General features: G+C 43.7%; 1 protein-coding gene across 2 annotated transcripts in view; it reads right to left on the bottom strand.

Annotated features, from left to right (window-relative positions):
* Positions 1-19220, bottom strand: part of LOC126461372 (cystathionine beta-synthase) — a 169843-nt gene extending 150623 nt beyond the window's left edge. Inside the window, exon 1 of one of the 2 annotated variants that reach the window (XM_050095991.1) lies at positions 19112-19220. In XM_050095991.1, the coding sequence (XP_049951948.1) occupies positions 19112-19118 (7 nt within the window). In that variant the 5' untranslated portion in view covers positions 19119-19220. Of the gene's footprint in view, positions 1-18633; positions 18739-19111 lie in introns of those variants that run through there. The other variant, XM_050095992.1, reaches the window with a different exon arrangement.
* Positions 19221-21979: the final 2759 nt, after the last annotated feature.

Here is a 21979-nt window from a genome sequence, read left to right on the forward strand (position 1 = left end):
GGGAGAGAAGACGCTAGTTGTGATACGAGGTACCTTCCGCCACGCACCGTATGGTGGATTGTGGAATATGTATGTAGATGTAGACGTGACCCACCAGTCACTCTGAGGGATGCACGCCGAATCGCCGTTGGACCAACAGTACCTTGATGAACTTGTGGGTGGTATGCCATGACGAATACAGGCATGAGCAATGCAAGAGGACGTGCTACCGGGTATCACAGGTACCGGTGTGTACAGCGAGGTCTCACTGTATGGTGGTAGAACATGCAATGTGTGGTTTTCATGAGCTATAAAAACGGCGGAAATGATGTTTATGTTGATCTCTATTCCAGTTTTCTGTACGGGTTCCGGAAGTCTCGGAACTGAGGTGATGCAAAACTTTTTTTGATGTGTGTAGATCCACATCTACATACTGTACACAGGGTGATTCACGAAGGTACGCAAATATTTTTATATGTTATTCTACAAGTATAACTAAAGAAAAAAGTTGATATAAACATAGGTCCGCACACGTTTAGCTACGGAGTTAGGGCTAATAAAAGATTCTGCCTGAAATTTAGCAGCTTCGCTAATATGAAGCCATCGCAAAACTGTACAAGGTTGAAGCAAAGTACGATTTCAACTTATTTTGTTGTTATTGGTCTGGCGAATCTATTAAAACATGTCCAAGACGAGCATCTGCAGTAGTTTTCCAGAACATTCAGAGAAGCAAAGATTATTATACGAGTAAATTTGTTTACTTTCCATTAAGAATGTAGAAACGTTTATGTCATTATTAGCAACCGTTAGTGAGTTGTTTCAGTAGTTTCCTAACCTTGAAAACATGTATCTTCGTGAATCACCCAGTGTACAGGGGTTGGACAAAAGTATACAAATATCCGATAAACGCATGTTTGAGCATAAATCCAGATGCTAGCTTAGCTTGCAGGTTACGCTGTTGAATTTTGGCCACGAACGGCGCCTGCGCAGTGTCCTCGTGTATGTTGCAAGCGCCAGTCGTGGTCAGAACAGAGTCCTGTGTAGCTGGGAGTGCGTCACGGTATCTCGGAGCTAGGCGAATCTGAACGTGGGCAGATTGTTCGGGCTCGCGTGCTTCACTAACCAAGGGAGTCGGAGTGTGTAGTATTTGAAGAGGCACCGAATCGAAGATTATACCGCACACAGGGAGTGCTGGAAAACTTGTCCACTGCGTCACAGTGCAGACGAAAGTGTGTGTTGAGTGATCGTGACAGATGGTCATCGAAAAGGATGGTGACCATAAATAAGATCACGTTAGCTGCAAAAGTCACTGCAGAACTGAACGTCGCCTTCACGATCGCTGTCAGCTCTCAAACAACGCGAAGGGAGCTCCATAAGGGGGAATTGTAGGGCGAGATGCAGTTCCAACAACACTCAGCAGTGATGCACAGGGGCAATGGAAGAAAGTTATTTGGTCGGACGAGTCAGCTTTCACACTGCTTCCAACTTCTGGCCGGTGTCACGTCCCAAGAGTGAAACATGGCAGGGGTCGTCGATGATTTGGCCATTTTGTGAGCACAAGGATGAATTGTCGCATATTCCACGACAGTGGCCATATGTCATTATTACTGAACCTTACTGATGTATTTTGGAGAGAAGGGTGCGTGATCCTTACTGACCTCCATCACCGTTTCCTGAACTTGACACTCTTTGCCAGAAAGAGTCATACAAGATTCTCTTGAAAACCATACATGCCTTGTATTTATCCATTCCGAGACGATTTGAACCTGTCTTGAACCCCACGGCTTTGCTACATCGTATTACACACAGTAATGTGCTGTGTTTATGGTCTTCCCACATTTGCGTTCACCCCCTATAACCACTCCGCGAGCCACTGTACAGAGCAGTGCGACATTATCGATTTTCTCTCCTACTCGCGTATCGAACGAGGAGAAAATGGCTGTCCGTACGCCCCCGTACTCGCCCTAATCTCCCTTATCTTTCTCATGATCCTCACGCTAGATATTGGGTGGTGGCCTCAGAATGGTGCCCAAACTCCCTTTCGAATTCAGTATGTCTAAATCTACCTAACAGGTTTCCACAAGCACTGCGTCATCTTTCTTTCAAGCATTACTTTTTGATTCTTCATTTGTGTGGCCATATTGTCCTTAGTTACTTTTTTATTGAAGGTGTAAAAAAATGTTAACAGGATCTTCCGTCGGTTCTTGGTGGAACAACATCGTAATAAATGAAAAGCACCAGTTTGCTTTTGTTCTACAATATTGTAGAACAAAAGCAAACTGGTGCTTTTCGACTAAAAAAATCTTTTCCTTTGTCACCCCTCATTTTCTATCACTCTACCTCTCGCCCATTTATTTCCTCCAGCGAACTCTCAGCTCCACTACTTTGCATCCGAAAAATGTCCTGGTTGCCGCTTTCAACTGCTAGTAAAATCTTTACTTAAACAAGAACTTGCAGCTGACTGACAATCATCTGGTTCCTCTAGACCAAATGAAAACAGTAGCATTAAACATTAACCTGTCACAAGTCTGTTAACTGATATGAATGGAAACGACAACGCACATACTCACTTAAAACCTTTTACAGCATAGTATTAGATGGATATAAAATCATTCACATCAAATAATAGAACCATGAATCTGTCACTGAAAATAGTATGACACAGACAGTGATGCGTCGCATTATGAACAATCATAACACAAAAACATTACCTGTTGTCACATCGTAATATAAATTACATCGTCAATACGCGGACTATGCTAGGCAGTCCACTCTTTCACGTTACATCAGCAATCGGCTTTCGATGGATGCATAGCACACAGAGGCGACTGCATGGCTGATCACTGTTTACTGGTAGAACCAAAGTAGATCATAGAGATCTTCCTTCATATACCGATGGTGACTAGTAGCTTACGATTATACAAGCCGCGAGTCGTATGATATGATAAGCAAACGTGCCAGTCGTAACAGATAGTCTGCATATTGCATCTAAGAGCAACATACGCGTGTTACATACCTAGTTGCGGCGACGGAAATAAATGCATAAAAGTAACAACTTACATACCCGCAAAGACGCTAATGTGAAGCACATAACATTTAGTAAACCTCGTTAGGTGTTCACTTCATATAACCGTTTTAATTCCGCATTGTCTGAATATATACTGGCGGGAAAAAACTCGCAACACCAGCAAGCAGCTGTGCAACATAAACGAAAGTTGGTAGGCGTGTTTCCACAAATGCAAGATAACGTCTATTCAAATTGGCGCCAGTCGCAGAGAGTGGCGCTAGCATCGCCACGACGACGATGCACAACACGCTTTGCTTTAAATACGCGCTGGCGCTGTAACGGTCGTCAACGTTGAGACTGCAAGTGGAAAGTTGATGTTAACCGAGAATGCCTGTAAGGCGACAAAGAGGCCATTTATCGACACTTCAGTGACTTTAAACGAGGTTGTGTAATAGAGTTACGAGAAGATTGACGTTCCCTCTGCGACACCGCAGAAAACTTGGCAGAAATGTAGCCCCTGTACATGATTGTTGGCAGCGGCGGTGACGACAATGTACCATCACAAGAAGTCTGCATTCCGGACGGCCGCGTGGCGCTGCCGAGAAGAAAGACCATCGTGTTTGGCGTGACACAACGAACTGCTGGTACAAATCGGTTACCTTAAGGCCAGCTCCAAGCCACATGCCATGTAGGTGCATTCCACTGGCCCCAAACCACAGCCGTTTCCGACTTCCGTGGTGTCAAGCGAGAACTCATTGGAGGGCAGGGTGGAGGTCTACGACTACGTCCACGTGATTACTCAGCTGTTCACACTCTGCCAGGCGGCAGAGGGTTCAGTGAACCACCTTCAAGCTGTCTCTCTACCGTTCCACTCTCGAAAGGCGCGCGGGAAAAACAAACACTCAAATTCTCCTGTGCGAGCCCTGAGTTCTCTTATTTTATCATGATGATCATTACTCCTTACTTAGGTGGGTGTAAACAGAATGTTTTCGCAACCGGAGGAGAAAACTAGTGATTGAAATTTCATAAGAAGATCCCGTCGCAACTAAAAACGCTTTTGTTTTCAGCACTATTCCAATTCACATATCATGTCTGTGGCTCTATCTCCCCTATTTCGCGGTAACACAAAACCAGCTGCACCTCCTCCGAAGTTTTTCGATGTCATCCGTCAGTCCCACCTTATGCGGATCGCACACCGCACAGCAATACTCTAGAATGGGCGGACAAGAGTGGTGTAAGCAGTCTCTTTAGTGGACCTGCAGCACCTTCTAAGTGTTCTGCCAATGAATCGCAGTCTTTGGTTTGCTCTGCCCACAATATTACCTATCTGATCGTTCCAATTTAGTTTATTAGTAATTGTAATCCCTAAGTGTTTAGTTCAATTTACAGCCGTCAGATTTGTTTGGCTTATCGCGTAATCGAAATTTAGCGGATTTCTTTTAGTACTCATGTGAATAACTTCATAATTTTCTTTATTCAGGGTCAATTGCCACTTCTCACACCATACAGATATCTAATCTAAATCATTTTGCAATTCGTGTTGGTCATCTGGTGATTTTACAAGACGGTAAATGACAGCATCATCTACAAACAATCTAACAAGGGAACCTCCCCATCGCACCCCCCTCAGATTTAGTTATAAGTTGGCACAGTGGATAGGCCTTGAAAAACTGAACACAGATCAATCGAGAAAACAGGAAGAAGTTGTATGGAACTGAAGAAAATAAGCAAAATATACAAACTGAGTAGTCGATGCGAAAGATGGGCAACATCGAGGACATCGTGAGGTCAGGCGCACCCTGGTCCCGTGGTTAGCGTGAGCAACTACGGAACGAGAGGTCCTTGGTTCAAGTCTTCTCGAGTGTGAAAAGTTTAAATTTTTATTTTCAGACAATTATTATCCGTCCGTGCGATGCGAGGTAACTGCGCCGTAGTATGGGGCGCTACACCTACACAAACATCGAAACACACGACGTCACTCGACTACAGCGCACGGAAGAGACAGTATTCCTGCTAACGAGGCTCCCTGGCTGGCAGTTGACTGTTCGCTACTTTGGACGAGAGTGCATTAAATACGTGAGGTGTATTCCGTGGGCAATATGAATCCAGCAAATATAGCTCGCGACTTCAATAACAATCGCACGGTTCTGCGGTGCGGTCGCAAAACACAGACGCTAAACTTATTACAGTGAACAGAGACGTCAATGAACGAACGAACAGATCATAACTTTGTGAAAATAAAGACAGTAAAATTTTCGCTCGAGTGAAGACTTGAACCAAGGACCTCTCGTTCCGCAGCTGCTCACGCTAACCACGGGACCACGGCGTTCCTGAGCACATATTTTCCTTGATGTTGCCTATCTTGTGGATGTACTACTCAGTTTGTATATTTTGCTTATTTTTTTTCATAGTTCCACACGACTTCTTCCTGTTTTCTCGATTGATCTGTGTTCAGTTTTTCAAGGCCTATCCACTGTGCCAACTTATAACTAAATCTGAGGGGGCTGCGATGGGGAGGTTACCTTGTAAGAGGGCTACTCAGATTGTCTCCTATGTCGTTAATATAGATCAGGAACAACAGAGGACCTATAACACTAGCTTGGGGGACGCCGGATATTACTTCTGTTTTACTCGATGACTTTCCGTCTACTACTACGAACTGCGGCCTTTCTGACAGGAAATCACGAATCCAGTCGCACAACTGAGGCGATACTCCGCAGGCACGCGGTTTGGTTAGAAGATGCTTGTGAGGAACAGTGTCGAAAGCCTTCTGGAAATCTAAAAATATGGAATCAATTTGACATCATCTGTCGGTAGCCACTCTTTACTTGATGAGTATAAAAAGCTAGTTGTGTTTCACAAGAACGATATTTTCTGAATCCGTGCTGTCTGTGAATAAATCGTTCCAGGTAATTCATAATCTTCGAACACAGTATATGTTCGAAAGTCCTATTGCAAATCGACGTTAGTAATATGGGCCTGTAATTCAGCGGATTACTCCTATTTCCCTTTTTGGGTATTGGTGTGACTTGAGCAATTTTCCAGTCTTTAGGTACGGATATTTCTATGAGCGAGCGGTTGTATATAATTGCTAAATATGGAGCTATTGTATCAGCATACTTTGATAGGAATCTGACTGGTATACAATCTGGACCAGAGGTCTTGCTTTAATTAAGTGATTTAAGCTGCTTTGCTACACCGAGTATATCTCATCTTGTCAGAGGTTCTTGATTGGAATTCAGGAATATTTACTTCGTCTTCTTCGTTGAAGGAATTTCGGAAAACCGTGTTCAATAACTCTGCTTTAGTGGCACTGCCATCAGTGACTTCACCGTTGTTATCGCGCAGTGATTGTATTGCCACTGGTGTGCTCCATGTATGACCAGAATCTCTTTGGGTTTTCTGCCAGATTCCGAGTTTCGTTGTGGAAATTATTAAAAAAATCTCGCATTGAAGCAAGCGCTATGTTTCGAACTTCTGCAAAACTTTGCCAATCTTGGGGATTTTATGTTCTTTTAAATTTGGTATGCTTTTTTCGTTGCTTCTGCAACAGCGATCTGACCCGTTTTGGGTACCATGGGGAGCAGTACCATCACTTGTTAATTTATGTGACATATATCTCTCAACTGCCGTCGGTACTACTTCGTTGAAATAATTCCATATTTTTTATAGGGTTACATGATCAGACCGAAAGGAGTGGAGGCTGTCTCTTAAAAAGGCGTTAAGAACATTTTTATCAGCTTTTTTAAATAGATGTACTTTTCGTTTCTTTTTGATGGTTGTGGGTGTTCGGTATTGAGCCTAGCAGCAACTGCCTTGTGGTAGGTAATCCCTGTATCCGTCTATTTGTCCAGGATTATTTGTTGACAAGAGGTCAGGTATGCTTTCGCAACCATTTATGCTACGAGTAGGTTCATGAACTAATTGTTCAAAATAATTTTCTTTGAAAGCATTCAGTACAATTTCGGAAGACGTTTTACGCCTGCCGCCGGCTTTTAACGTACACTTTTTCTGTTGTGTTTTCTGATGGAAACTGGTTCTGCCTCAGAACCAGTGATGGCCGTGTATTGGGTAGGAGAAGGCAAGAGTAGGGAACGCAGCCAACGTGTCTACATGCTAGACACACTGGGCCTCCTGTACATTTGGAATTATAGTTCGGCGTGCGACTTCGTATGACTGCAGGAGCACTCTTGTTGTTATTCCACGCCCTCTGACTGCAAATATGTACGTCAATCTAGTCCTTCGACCTCTTGTGCTGCCATTCGTGACCAGCACGCCAAGGGGTGTTTTCCAACAGGATAATGCTGGCTCACATACCACTGTTGTAACCCAACATGCTGTACATTGTACAGAGTGTCGACATGTGGCCTCGGCCTGGTCGATCACCAGATCTGTCTTAAATCGAGCACCTATGGGACATCACTGGACGATAGTTCCAAACAGCATTAACCGTCCCTGTATTGACCGACCAAGTGCAACAGTCATGGAACTCCATCCCACAAACTGACACCCGGCACCTGCAACGTAGTGCATGAATGTTTGCATGCGTGCATTCAACATTTTGACGGCCACACCGGTCATTAACGTACCAGCAGCTCACATTTGCAATGGATTATCTCGCGCTTACGTTAACCTGTGATCTTGCAACATTACTTAAACATGTAACCTAGATAAATGCATTCCCGAAATGTCATTACTCTACATTAATTATTTTTTGGTGTTGTGATTTTTTCCGCCAGTGTATCACAGTGCAACACGTCTGATTTCATAGACAATAACTTCGATTAACATCTCGCGTTAAAAACCTAAAGCGACAGTTGCGTCAAATGTATGACGAATAAAATTTTATGCAGTGTCTTTTACTGTATAAAATTTTAACTCCTCATACAAGAGACGCAACTGCTGCTTTAGTGTGTTATATGAGATGTTAATCGAAGTTATTGTCTACGAAATCGAACGTGTTGCATACGTTATACTGTAATATATACAGAAAATTCGCTTACGAAAACATTTTATGTATCTGTACGGCCTGCGCCTTAAAAGTCAGTGTACGAGTAAAGCAGTGCACATGTGGAATGTGGCTGTAGATTGTTTCGCATTAGCGTTTATGTGTCTATGTAAATTCTTACATTTTTGCATTTATTTCTCTCACCGCAACTAAGATTGTAACACGCGTAAGTGGCTACTATATAGTAGCAACATACTATCTGTTATGACGGTCTCATTTATTTTGTCGTAGCTTACGACACACATGTTGTATAATCGTAAGATACTAGTCACTATCGATGTATAAAGACCTCTATGACATCTTTGGTTCTACCAGTAAACAGCGACCAGCTGTGTAATCGACTGTGTGGCACGCACTCGTTCATAGCGTTAACGCCGATTGCTGAAGTAACCTGAAAGAGCGCACTGCCTAGCGCAGTTTATAAAGGGTGTTTCCGTAAGAGAGTGTAAATATGTAACAGGACAGAGAGAATGCTACACTGAACAATTTGAGGTAGGAAACCCGGGGTCGGAGATATGGAAGTAAACTTGTCTAACATAACGGTTTTCCAGCTTTTTATAACTAATATAGGTACAAGTTTACACGTACTGTGCTGTCTATTTACATATATGTTCATTATTTCCTGCAAGGAAACAAGGAGGACGAGCCTGAATACTAGGAAGTCATGATGAAGGTTTTTTCCTTTTACTTTACTTGCCCATAAGGTGGCTCTGTTGTCTCGTTGGTTTGGTTGTTTGGGGAAGGAGACCAGACAGCGTGGTCATCGGTCTCATCGGATTAGGGAAGGAAGTCAGCCGTGCCCTTTCAGAGGAATCATCCCGGCATTTGGCTGGAGTGATTTAGGGAAATCACGGAAAACCTAAATCAGGATGGCCGGACGCGGGATTTTTACATTGTCCCATGACAGAACGTGCTACGACTCAACGACAGACCCTCTCATTACTCGGTGCTATTCACAGACGTATAGTACAATGCGGTGGAGCGGTACCGGTACAGTTTCGCAGAACTCACTGACATGCACCTTGTGCACGGGGAAGTACGTTGCAATGTTCTCGCTGCTGAAAAAAGGGAACGATTTCTTAACAGGCATCATCCGTCTCTACCAGTGTTTATTTCTCTCGACCGACAATTGCAAGGGACTGGTTCACTGGTTGCTAGAATTGTTGCTGTCTGTGATGTGATTCGAAAGACACGAGGAACATTTGTCAGAATCTTGTTCGCCGATGTCACTTTTGCATTGAGGTTGATGGCCGCCAGTTTCAACACATTTTGTAGGATACGAAACTTCCTGGCAGATTAAAACTGTGTGCCAGACCGAGACTCGACCTCGGGACCTTTGCCTTTCGCGGGCAAGTGCTCTACCATCTGAGCCACCCAAGCACGACTCACGCCCCATCCTCACAGCTTTAGTTCCGCCAGTACCTCGTCTCCTACCTTCCAAACTTTATAGAAGCTGTAGGATTGCAAATGGTACGTTCATTGTATCAGTGGTAGAATTTGCAGTTAGTAACGAATGTAATGAAAAAGTACGCAGGTTCCCTACCTCAAACTGTTCAGTGGAGCATCCTCTTATGTCCTGTTAAATTTTTGCACGCTGTTACGGAAACACCCTGTATACTGACGATGAAATTTATATTACGATGTAACAACAATGGTTTTATTAGCCGATGTCTATTATTTTATATTCAAAAATGGCTCTGAGCACTATGGGACTTAACATCTGTGGTCATCAGTCCCCTAGAACTTAGAACTACTTAAACCTAACTAACCTAAGGACATGGCACACATCCATGCCCGAGGCAGGATTCGAACCTGCGACCGTAGCAGTCACGCGGTTCCGGACTGAAGCGCCCAGAACCGCTGTGTCATAGCAACCGGCTATTTTATATTCGCCTCATATGATGCTGTAAATGCTTTTAAGTGAGTACGTGACATTTTGTTAAGTGTGTGTTGTCGTTACCATTTACGTGAGTTAACAGATTTGTGACGGTTCAATCTTGTAGTGCTAATTGTGTGTTATTTCAGTTTGGTTTACAGGAACCTGATGGTCAGCCGAGCGAAACTGGTTGTTTAAATACAGTTCTCATCAGCAGCACATTGCTGTAAGCATGATATTTTTCAAATACCCACGAGCCGTGGGGTATCATCTGCTGAAAATATACTCTGCATTCATTATACAATCATCTACCCGCCCCTGCCCTGTCAAACCATCCCCCCAGCACCGTCATCTAATCGCTAAACCTTCAACTCCATGGCGACACCATAATTTCTCTTGCACATTATATAAATACATAATAACACAATTAAATGACATTACACTAGCAGTAAAATTCGTAACAATACATAAAACACTTGAAGCATATGTTGTCAGAAAGATACAAGATTCACGTCGCGAAATGCATCGTCTGGCAAAGCAATATGGGATTAGACCAGAATCAACAGCTGCAGAAGGAGGAATAACTCGTAATCGCGCAAGCAGACGGCGTTTCCTGATGTGAGTGCCGGCCGGGGTGGCCAAGCGGTTCTAGGCGCTGCAGTCTGGAACCGCACGACCGCTACGGTCGCAGGTTCGAATCCTGCCTCGGGCATGGATGTGTGTGATGTCCTTAGGTTAGTTAGGTTTACGTAGTTCTAAGTTCTAGGGGACTGATGACCTCAGAAGTTAAGTGCCACAGTGCTCAGAGCCATTTGAACCATCTGATGTGAGCGAAAACCAGGCACGACGTGTTGTTAAGTACAATGAACATCTTTTAAACGAACTGTTTTTCGATCTAGAAAGGAAGCCAACTTATGAATATATCACATTGTTGACCACTGATCATGTTTTATTTCGATAAAACGAAAGATAACGAAAGATGTCTTTCGACAAAAACACGCACTTTCTTGTCGTTACAAAGACGGGATAAAAATACCTTAAATAATTCCCATTTAAATTCCCTTAGCGTTCGATGTGGGCTATACTGCACTGCTACGATCCCAGCAGAGCGACCCTGAATCCATACGATGCCTACATCCCTGAATCGAAACAATGCCTATTTGCATACCTTCTTGGTAACGACTGCGAACACTGGAACAATATTTTAGAGCTGTAATTCACTAGCATTTCGTACGCTTTTTTTTTACAGTTGCACTGGACTTTCCCAGAATCCTTCCTGAAAAAATAAGTCTTCCATTCGTCTTGCTTAATACTTTTCATTTACTTATTTCATTGTATCAGAAACGCACTATAACTTACAGGTTATCATAAATATTAACAAAAATATCGCACGGACTGAGGTCTGGGGACCTGGGAGGCCAAGCATGACGGAAGTGGCGGCTTAGCACACGATCATCACCAAACGACGCGCGCAAGAGATCTTTCACACGTCTAGCAATATGGGGTGGAGCGCCATCCTGCATAAACGTCGTACGTTCCAGCAGGTGTTTATCAGCCAGGCTGGGGATGATGCGACTCCGTAAGAGATCGGCGTACGTCTCACCCGTCACGTTAGCAGTTACAAAACCAGAATCACACATTTCCTCGAAGAAAAAAGGCCCTTTAAAGATAGATGTGGTAAATCCAACCCATACCGTGACTTTCTCGTCGTGCAATGGAGTTTCCAGGACATTCTAGGATTTTCGGTAGCCTAAATTCTGCAGTTGTGCGCGCTGACAGACCCTCGGAGCGAGAAATGAGCTTCGTCGGTCCACAACACGTTACTCAACCAATCGCCATCTTCCGCCATCTTTTAAAACGCCAACACCGCAAATGCCCTCCGCTTCACTAAATCGCCAGGTAACAGTTCGTGATGTCGATGGATTTTGTACGGATAGGATCGGAGGATACGCCTAAGTGCCAACCAAACAGTAGTGTATGGAATGTCGGTGCGACGTGCGACTGCACGAGCGCTGATTTCCCTGTGCATAGACGAACCCGCTACAGTCTCCACTTCTTCCTGAACTGTCTCAGCAGCATTACGCCTTGTGCTCGGTCGGCCACTACGGGGTCTACCGTCTAAACAAACAACCCGTGGCTTCGAACTTCGAAATCATTCTCGCCACAGCTGCATTTGTCAACGGACCTTTACCCGTTCGAATCCCCTTCCTATGGCGATAGGATCGTAACGCTGAACTAGCACATTCCCCATTCTGATAATACAGCTTCACTAAAAGCGCCTTTTCAGGTAACGTCAAACATCAACATGGTGCGACTGCTGGCGCATCTGATTCTGTCTCATTACAGCTCCTTTTATACACAATTGTCATGCGCAGTCACTGACGTTTTGCTGTCCAGCGCCAACTGTCGGACATTTTGTGAACTTTTTTTTTTTTTTTTTTTTTTTTTTTGTTCTAATAAAACCCCAAGTCATTCCAAGCATGTGTGTCAACTTGTACCTCTCTATCTACATTATTCCGTGATTTATTCCGTTTTCAAATTTATACTGATTTTTTGATCACCCGGTATTCCCGTGGAGTCTATTACGTACCAGACATCCGCAGGACTGTCAGCTGTTATTTATTTATTCCAATGGACGTTAACTTTCCTGCAGTTAATTTTTTTGTTTTATTTTCATGTTCCCTTTATTTTGACCTACGTACAATCGAATGCGACACACAAAAACTCACCTGTATGTGCCTATTCGGCGTGGTACCTGAAGATGGTGCAATATTGTCTTGAAATCGATCGTATTTTACTTCAGAAATACCAAAGTAAAACAAAAAATACCTCTGCGGGGAAACGCGCTCACTGGAATAAATATTGTATCTTAGTTCTCTTACAGTGGCTAATTAGTTACGCTGTGTAAAATATCGCGACTTTCTGTAGAACGAATGGTCCGCTCTTTTCATTTTTAGTACGTACATAGGAACAGAGAACAGACTCATCATATATGGACTCACTGGCGCGCGCACGCCCCCCCCCCCCCCCTTGGCCATTGTTGGGACTCTAAATAGACACAAGTGTCTACACTTCCCAATAGGTATGCAGCCACAGTTATTGGAAGCCATCCAGCTGGACTTACGCAATCCGTGTGGTAGCAACCACAAGCGTTAAGCAGGTGGTGCGGCAAGGGCTCCCGGGAGCTGAGGGTTCCTTCCGCCAAAAATAAAGTAAAAATCTTCTTAAGGAGAATTAAAAGTGGAAAGGAAGAGTAGAAAAAAAGGAAATACGACAAACGTCGATCATTCTTCATGTTGTCGATTTAACTAAATACCTGGGGTTTGCAGTTACGAGCGACTTAAATTGCAACGATAACATAGATAATGTTGTGGGGAAGGCGAATCAAAGAGTGCGTTTTATTCGCAGAACACTTAGAAGATGTAACAGGTCTGCTAAAGAGACTGCCTACACTATACACTTGTCCGTCCTCTGCTAGAGTATGGGATCTTTAGCAGATGGTACTGACGGAGGACATCACAGTACTTTATGTATCATCGGGAAACAGGGGAGAAATTGCTAAGGATACAACACACGAACTGGTGTGGCAAACATTAAAAAAAGACCCTTTTTGAGGCAGTGAGATCTTTTCACAAAATTTCAATCACCATATTTCTCCTCCGAATGCGGAAATATTTTGTTGACTCCCACCTATAAAGGGCAAAATGGCCATAGTAATAAAATAAGAGAAATCAGAGCTCGCAGGGAAAGATTTAAATGTTCGATTTTTCCCACGCCTGATTGGAGAATGGAACGGCCGAGAATCTGAAATTGGTTTTGTGAACCCTCTGTTAAACACTTGGATCTGAATTGCAGACCAGTGGTGTAGATGTAGATTAGATTACTGTACGCAATAATGCACAAAAGAGTACTGCGCCACTGTGTACAAGAAAAACGTTTTAAGTGAAGAGAAAAGTACAATTAAGAAAACGAGTATTTTAATACACAGTGGACTAAACTACACATAACCCATCTAAGGGAAAAGAAAATCATCTTGCAAACTTCACTCAGCCCAACCCCGTTTCTCAACAGTAAATAGTCTTGAATTAAATCTAACTTCCAATTTAACAAGAATACCGGATAAACCCGAAATCCACGGTTAAAATTTCCGTGCCTTTTCAGGGATATTTTCTGATTATTTTGGTGCAAGGGACCCATGATCTCCGGTGTCTCGTTGCTGGGTAATAGAGCAACGAGTTACTCAGTTTGTTTTCCCATTTATCTTAGTTTCCGTGAAAATACCTTTCACGGTAGACAAAAAGCGTGCAATATGTAGTCACAAAAACGTACATCACAAGACACACAGTAATGCAATATTCCTCACATGCACAGCTTCATAGTGGGGTCTCATACGCGAGGTGCATATCGGCCAACTCTTCACAAGTAAACACATCCGTTCTGATACAACTGACACTGCCAGACAGTACTGACAGCCGGCCGAAGTGGCCGTGCGGTTAAAGGCGCTGCAGTCTGGAACCGCAAGACCGCTACGGTCGCAGGTTCGAATCCTGCCTCGGGCATGGATGTTTGTGATGTCCTTAGGTGAGTTAGGTTTAACTAGTTCTAAGTTCTAGGGGACTAATGACCTCAGCAGTTGAGTCCCATAGTGCTCAGAGCCAGTACTGACAGTGAGTGAAGTCTTGTGGATGATTAGTAAAATGGCCATCACTGATGTCGACAGCAAGTAGTCTGTGTGAATGGAACAAGCTTCCTCCCAAAATGATACATGGCGCATACCGTCCATATTTGAACAACCGTGCAGGTATTTTCAGTGCAATCAGACACGTACAGCAATGGCGGCAACAAGTTAAACGACGGACAATTAGTCTATAATGAGCCACAGGATACCATCGGTCCGTTATACCTAAATACTCAGACAATATCGCGTGGATAAAATTGAAATTTTATCAGTGGAGTTTGAGTTCACCCTGCTGAAATGCAACTGAAGTAATACGGATTGTCGTCGTGGCAAACAACTCGTACACAGATAAAAACAACATCACCAACTGTCCCAGCGTCAGGAAAAGGGATTCCACTAACGTCTCCCATGCTATACCAGATGGTTCACTTCGTGTGTTTATTATTATAGCTGTCAGAGGAAGTGCTCGAAATATTGAGTTGGGCAGTGATACAAGCAGTTGCGCACCGACAACACTGCCCGTTGAATTTCATATGGACGCTATGGGCATCCGTAGTTGTCGGTGTTTCCCTGTAGACCTTGCTTCAGTTTTCCGCACAGTTAAAAGTCCTGGGGTGTTACATCTGGCAGTACTTCTGTCACAGAACCGCCACGTTGTAATTACGGCCATCGTACTAAGGTGACTAATGTCTGCCCATTTTGTACAGGTAATTATTAATTAATTTTTGGTAATTATTAGCACAAAATGGACTGCACGCTCACCAGAGTTAACGCCTCTGGTCTTATACATGGAGACAGAGAGAAACAAGATGTCTTACAAGGAAAGACGGACCACTTCAGAATTCAAATGCAGTATAACACTGGCCTGTGGGCAGCTAACAGTACAGACGAAATTCAGTGTGCAGTACTGTCTTCTAAAACCGCATTACGGTATGTACCAGAGCTGAAGATCTACATTTCGAGCTTCGATTACATTTGGTAGACGTTTCTGGGCTCCTTCTCCTGCAACGCTGTTGCCTTGTTACTATAATTGAGCAAATCCCACGGATGTTACCTAGCTGAAGTCCTCTTCGAGGGCTCTTTGCAATGCTACAGAAAAAGGTATATAGTTACTTTAAAATAAAATAGTTGGTGTCATAAGTCAGCAGCTATAAACGTTCAAAATTTCTTGCCTATGTCAGAAAATTCGTCACATTGTCCGATACAGCTCAGACAGCGCTGCATCTTGATATGTTTACGCCTTCTGGACATATTTGGTGACTGGTTGGCTCTGAGCACTATGGGACTCAATATCTGAGGTCACCAGTCCCCTAGAACTTAGAACTACTTAAACCTAACTAACCTAAGGACATCACACACATCCATGCCCGAGGCAGGATTCGAACGTGGGGTGACTGGTCCTTGCTGCTTCACCCTGTAAGTGTAATGTGCATATCTTCTGCCAGCGATCATGTTTGGCGATATCATGATATGAAATGAAATGTCGTGTGCACAACTCCATCACCGTATCGTCTTCGTTAACCCGAACTGTGTAATCCAATCTTTTTGAAGCCCTATTGTATGTTTAGTCTACCGATCCTTCTACGGATAAGATTGTGGCAAGTGTCCCTATATCATGTTTTTCCTTCTTTGAAATTCCCCCATATAATTGTGTCTTAAGTCTGTTCTATACAGCAACCTTCAAACCGTAATTCGCTCGCAGGTTTAGTTCCTGAAGTATGCGCTTTGCATCGCAAGACGAATGATTTATTTCTTTTATCTAGTTTTCCCACCGCCCACGATTTGCTGAATTAACAAGTACCAGTACGCCCAAACGCAAACTTTCAGAAACGCTTTCGTCATTGCCAAGTTAATCACCAGCACACGAAAGCACAAATACGAACATCGTCTAGCACGCTGCCAAGCACGCTGCAATCTGCGCCAATTGAGAACAGATGTTTTTGCGCAGCTCGATGCCAGAGGTGATTGGCAGCTGTCGCCGAAAGTGGCGCCGCCAACAGAGAAGACTGTTTCGGAAATTGAAGGTCGCGCTACCAAATGCCACGAAGGTCGCCCGCCAGAAATGACAACGTGGTCCGAGCCAAAGAGACCATCGTTCACCAGTGCCATCGTCATCTTCAGTGTTTGTGCTTCGTGTCAACGGTTTGTCTTGTGGATTGTCATCGAGTGTGAACGGCTTCATGTTTTTTTTATGTTCATGTGTCTCCTGTTTTTTCCCGCCGTTTTTCCAAGTCATGTATCTTCTCTGTTTATATCATTGTGCTATCTTTGGCTGAAGAGCCGCGGATTGTGCTGCTGCCAGCCTACCTGTTCTCCAGGTTTTAAAATCACAATAAAGAAAAAAAAAGAGCCAAAGAGACACTTAGCTTATTTTCGTTAATCAGGACGCGTGATTGGCGTTGTTTATTTTCGCTTAAGGTCTGCATCACGAACAGATAACTGTTTCGATATTTTTTGTTTCTCCTCAGATAGAAAAACATCAACAGTTCTTCATGAGTTTGTTTTGGTTTCTATGAAGCAGACATCATCACATCGCCCGACAGTGTGGTTTCCTCAATCAATCTTTTCCCCGGAGCTACATCACTTGAAGGGCTTGTGTTGACAATTATTAAATCTGGACGTTCGAGACGACAAACAAAACAGTAACACACGTTTCGTTGAATCGGTGAAATTAGAGAGTACTGCCACAGAAGACGTACTTACCGGCCATGAGTTAATTTTCGTTTTCTATCTCTTGCTCGGCCTCCCGGGAGGAATACCTTACGCTCTCCATTGAGCTTTACTCACAACATAAAATGAAGTGAGACACAAATTTTGGAATCTTTAATACAAAACACCATTCCCCTCCTTAATCTGTAGTTGTATTGAGTCACTAACTAAGCTTGCTTCAGTAGCCACAGAACCCTGCACACATTTAAGAAACTACCATTCCCGGAGCTACTTGCTTTAAATGACATTGCAGCTATCGGTACTAGATCCTTTAAATGACATTGAAGCTGTCGGTAACTGATGCTTTAAATGACATGAATTAAATGCGGAAAACAGTTGTTTAATGTGAACGACGTTCCCGGAGGGCTTTCAAAGTTGTCAATGGCAGCTGTGTTTTTCATGTTATCCGTACAGAAATACACTATCTGCATTGTCTTTGGTTACAGCGCTATTATCCGAAATTACCACTTTGATACGGCAAACGAAATAGGGCATTAATGTTTAAATAGGTCGTTTCCACCCTCGTTTTTTTTAACGTAAGGCGACACCATCCCAAGAATCTTTCACCACAAGGAGAAATAAAGAACCAAAACTTACGTAAGCTTCAACAAATGTGCATCTTGTGAGCAGCCGTTCGACACTACTTACGCAAATAAATTGCATTGTCAATACCGTCTGGTTGCTGAGTTATTCTTTGAAAGAATCAGCCCACAAGAGAAAACGCTAAATATTCGTACATGCTGAGGCAGCAAGAAATAAAATATAAACGTTGGAACTGGATGTTGCCGAATAAGCGATGGCAAAACAGCTGACTTCTTTGTTCCGAATGATATACATGCAATAAATGAATTAATATAACAAAAGTGAGAATAAGACTTGCACATACATCGTATGTTTTATATTTGCGTTATAATACTGAGAACAGCGTGGTGTTACGATACACCAAAAAAGCTACGCTCTGCTACTATTTGACAGTGTTTCCGTATGGCAACAAAACAATAATTTATTCATAGAGCTGGAGATTTTGCAGGTTTTTCTCACACGTTCACCACGCTATCTGTAAATCGTTCAACATCGCTAGAGCAAAATCACGAAAACACATCGAAGAGCGAATCTCCAAGAACGACAACAACACTGCCAACAAAAACAACACTCATACGCAAAATCAAGGAAAAGGAAGCTATTCCTTTTCGTACGCCAGTGATAATCAAAGTTATTACAAAACAGAGTGCAAAGAGAACTCATTGTTTCTTTTTCAGCGATATGCACCACGGAAAGCAAAGACAAACGACTCGCGACTCATGTAACAAAACACGATGCTTGTCCAACCCAAGTAACTAACAAGGAATACAGCGTCAATGTGCTGTAAAACTTACTTTATGTGAGGCTGCCTGAAGACGCCAATGCCACCGATAGAAATGTGACACGGGTACGGAAATCGCAGAACGGTTATCGCTTATCCGTTACGTAGCAGAATTCAAGAGCTGCTGACGCACCGCACAACTGAAACGACTAGATCGTAAACACTGCTCCAACAGACCGCGCAAAGCTGCAATCGTGTGTTCAGACATCGATCACTTGAGTATCCAAACAGATAAAGCGCACTCATAGGAACACTATACAGTGAGTTACGGTAATGTCGTCCATGTACATACCCTAACTGACAATGGACAATAGTTGTGCTGAGTCAAAAGTGATGTTATTGTTCTTTTTGAAGGAGAAGGGATGTCACTTAAGAGCAAGAGCGTCACACGGGATGTCGGAGCACCGTGTTGTACGAGCACCTGGCACAACACGTGCGCCATTAAGGTAGCGGGCTTGGCGGCAGGCCAGGAATTTCTCGCGTGTACTTACTCTCCATTGTGTACGGTGCCCCGTCTCTTGCTGTGGGATGCCGGGTGGTACTGTAGCTTTCCACGCTGGCGAATCTGCCCGGCGCGGTAGCCTACGCACAATGGTGGGGGGTGGAGGGGGTTCGCCCATGGCGGCCGTTGGTGGGGAGGAGAGGGGGCAGCGTCCTTGGCAGTGGGCGAGCCGGACCTATCCTGACCTGCCGCGCGAAATCCTGTGCTGCGTTCTTGCGGTAAACGACGCACTCTCTTCCTGTCCGCCGAAACACGGCTCGCAGCCCCTGTAGTATTCTGCGAACTAGATGTAACATTAGGCAGCAGGGGGCAACATATGTCCGATCCTCTATTTCGCCAATATTTTATGTGAAGTGTTTCTAACTTCTTTATAAATAAGTATTTTTTATGGGTAGGGGCAATGAATAAAAAAAATAGGAGCGCGGTAAGCTACAACAAAAGCTTAGTGAATTCATTATTGTGGCCAAGATAGACACGAAGCCCACGCCTACCACAGTACTACAAGTTTATAGCCGGCCGAAGTGGCCGAGCCGTTCTAGGCGCTACAGTCTCGAACCGCGCGACCGCGACGGTCGCAGGTTCGAATCCTCCCTCGGACATGGATGTGTGTGATGTTCTTATGTTAGTTAGGTTTAAGTAGTCCTAAGTTCTAGGGGACTGATGACCTCAGAAGTTAAGTCCCATAGTGCTCAGAGTCATTTGAACAAGTTTATATGCCAACTAGCTCCGCAGATGACGAAGTGATTGATGAAATGTTTGATGGGATAAAAGAAATTATTCAGATAGTGAAGGGAGGCGAAAATTTTATAGTCATGGGTGACTGGAATTCGGTAGCAGGAAAAGGAAGAGAAGGAAACGTAGTAGGTGAATATGGAATGGGGGTAAGAAATGAAAGAGGAAGCCATCTGGTAGAATTTTGCACAGAGCATAACTTAATCATAGCTAACACTTGGTTCAAGGATCGTAAAAGGAGGTTGTATACATGGAACAGGCCTGGAGATACTGGAAGGTTTCAGATAGATTATATAATAGTAGGACAGAGATTTAGCAACCAAGTTTTAAATTGTAAGACATTTCCAGGGGCAGATGTGGACTCTGACCACAATCTATTGGTTATGAAATGTAGATTAAAACTGCAGAAACTGCAAAAAGGTGGGAATTCAAGGAGATGGGATCTGGATAAACTGACAGAACCAGAGGCTGTAGAGAGTTTCAGGGAGAGCATTAGGGAACGATTCAGAGGAATGGGGGAAAGAAATACAGTAGAAGAAGAATGGGTAACTCTGAGGGATAAAATAGGGAAGGAAGCAGAGGATCAAGTAGGCAAAAAGACGAGGGCTAGTAGAAATCCTTGGGTAACAGAAGAGATAATGAATTTAATTGATGAAAGGAGAAAATACAAAAACGCAGCAAGTGAAGAATACAAACGTCTCAAAAATGAGATCGACAGGAAGTGCAAAATGGCTAAGCAGGGATGGCTAGAGGACAAATGTAAGGATGCAGAGGCTTATCTCATGAGGGGTAAGATAGATACTGCCTACAGGAAAATTAAAGACACCTTTGGAGAAAAGAGAACCACTTTTATGAATATCAAGAGCTCAGATGGAAACCCAGTTCTAAGCAAAGAAGAGAAAGCAGAAAGGTGGAAGGAGTATATAGAACGTCTGTACGAGAGTGATGTACTTGAGGACAATATTATGGAAATGGAAGAGAATGTAGATGAAGATGAAATGGGAGATATGATACTGCGTGAAGAGTTTGACAGAGCACTGAAAGACCTGAGTCGAAACAAGGCCCCGGGAATAGACAACATTCCATTAGAACTACTCATAGCCTTGGGAGAGCCAGCCCTGACAAAACTCTACCATCTGGTGGGCAAGATGTATGAGACAGGCGAAACACCCTCAGACATCAAGAAGAATATAATAATTCCAATGCCAAAGAGAGCAGGTGTTGAGAGGTGTGAAAATTACGGAACTATCAGTTTAATTAGCTATATATGACGGTAGTATCTGTTCCCAAAAGAACAGCTACCGTTGATAACCATGCTGCTTTTGCTAGAATGAAATGATAATTAAATGGACACCCTAGCTGCAAACAGGTGTTGATATACTTCATTGGGGACATGTTGGAAATGTGTGCCCCGACCGGGACTCGAACCCAGGATCTCTTGCTTACATGGCAGACGCTCTATCCATCTGAGCCACCGAGGGCACAGAGGATAGTGCGACTGCACGGACTTATCCGTTGCACGCTTCCCGTGAGACCCACATTCCCAACATCTCCACACCATTACTTTCGTAGTGCGCCTAATAGATGTTTGCCCATCATACTCATTACTCGTGGCAGATTAATCTACCAAGTCCCGTATCAGCTAGGATGTCCATTTAACTATCATTTCATTCTAGCAAAGCTGCATGGTCTTCAACGGTAACTGTTCTTTCGGGAACAGATACTACCGTCATATATAGTTAAAATCTTCCCGGCCATTGACCTTCTTGTGCGAACGCACACGCTATCCCCGAACTCGTACGGGACTTCCAGCAAAAGAAGTCACCCTCATTTAGCCAATGGCCTTGTTAAAGAAGGCGGAGGAGCGGACAGAGGTTCAGGGCACTCTCTTTCCCTTGAGGAGGGAAGCTGCCCCTAAGGGTGGAAGAAACAGCTATGATTAACGACATGAGGATTCAGAAGGCAATGGAAACCACTGCATTAAAGACACATAATGTGTATCCACAGGACATGTGGCGTGTAATTGAAAAAGTGTCATGGATCTCCAGGTGGGGACTGCCTAGTGGGAGGTGACCATGAGAAAAATATTGAATAATCAACGGAAGGTTTTCGTTCTATGAGTAGA

Source organism: Schistocerca serialis, chromosome 1, assembly GCF_023864345.2.
Source record: "Schistocerca serialis cubense isolate TAMUIC-IGC-003099 chromosome 1, iqSchSeri2.2, whole genome shotgun sequence".
Taxonomy (NCBI): domain Eukaryota; kingdom Metazoa; phylum Arthropoda; class Insecta; order Orthoptera; family Acrididae; genus Schistocerca; species Schistocerca serialis.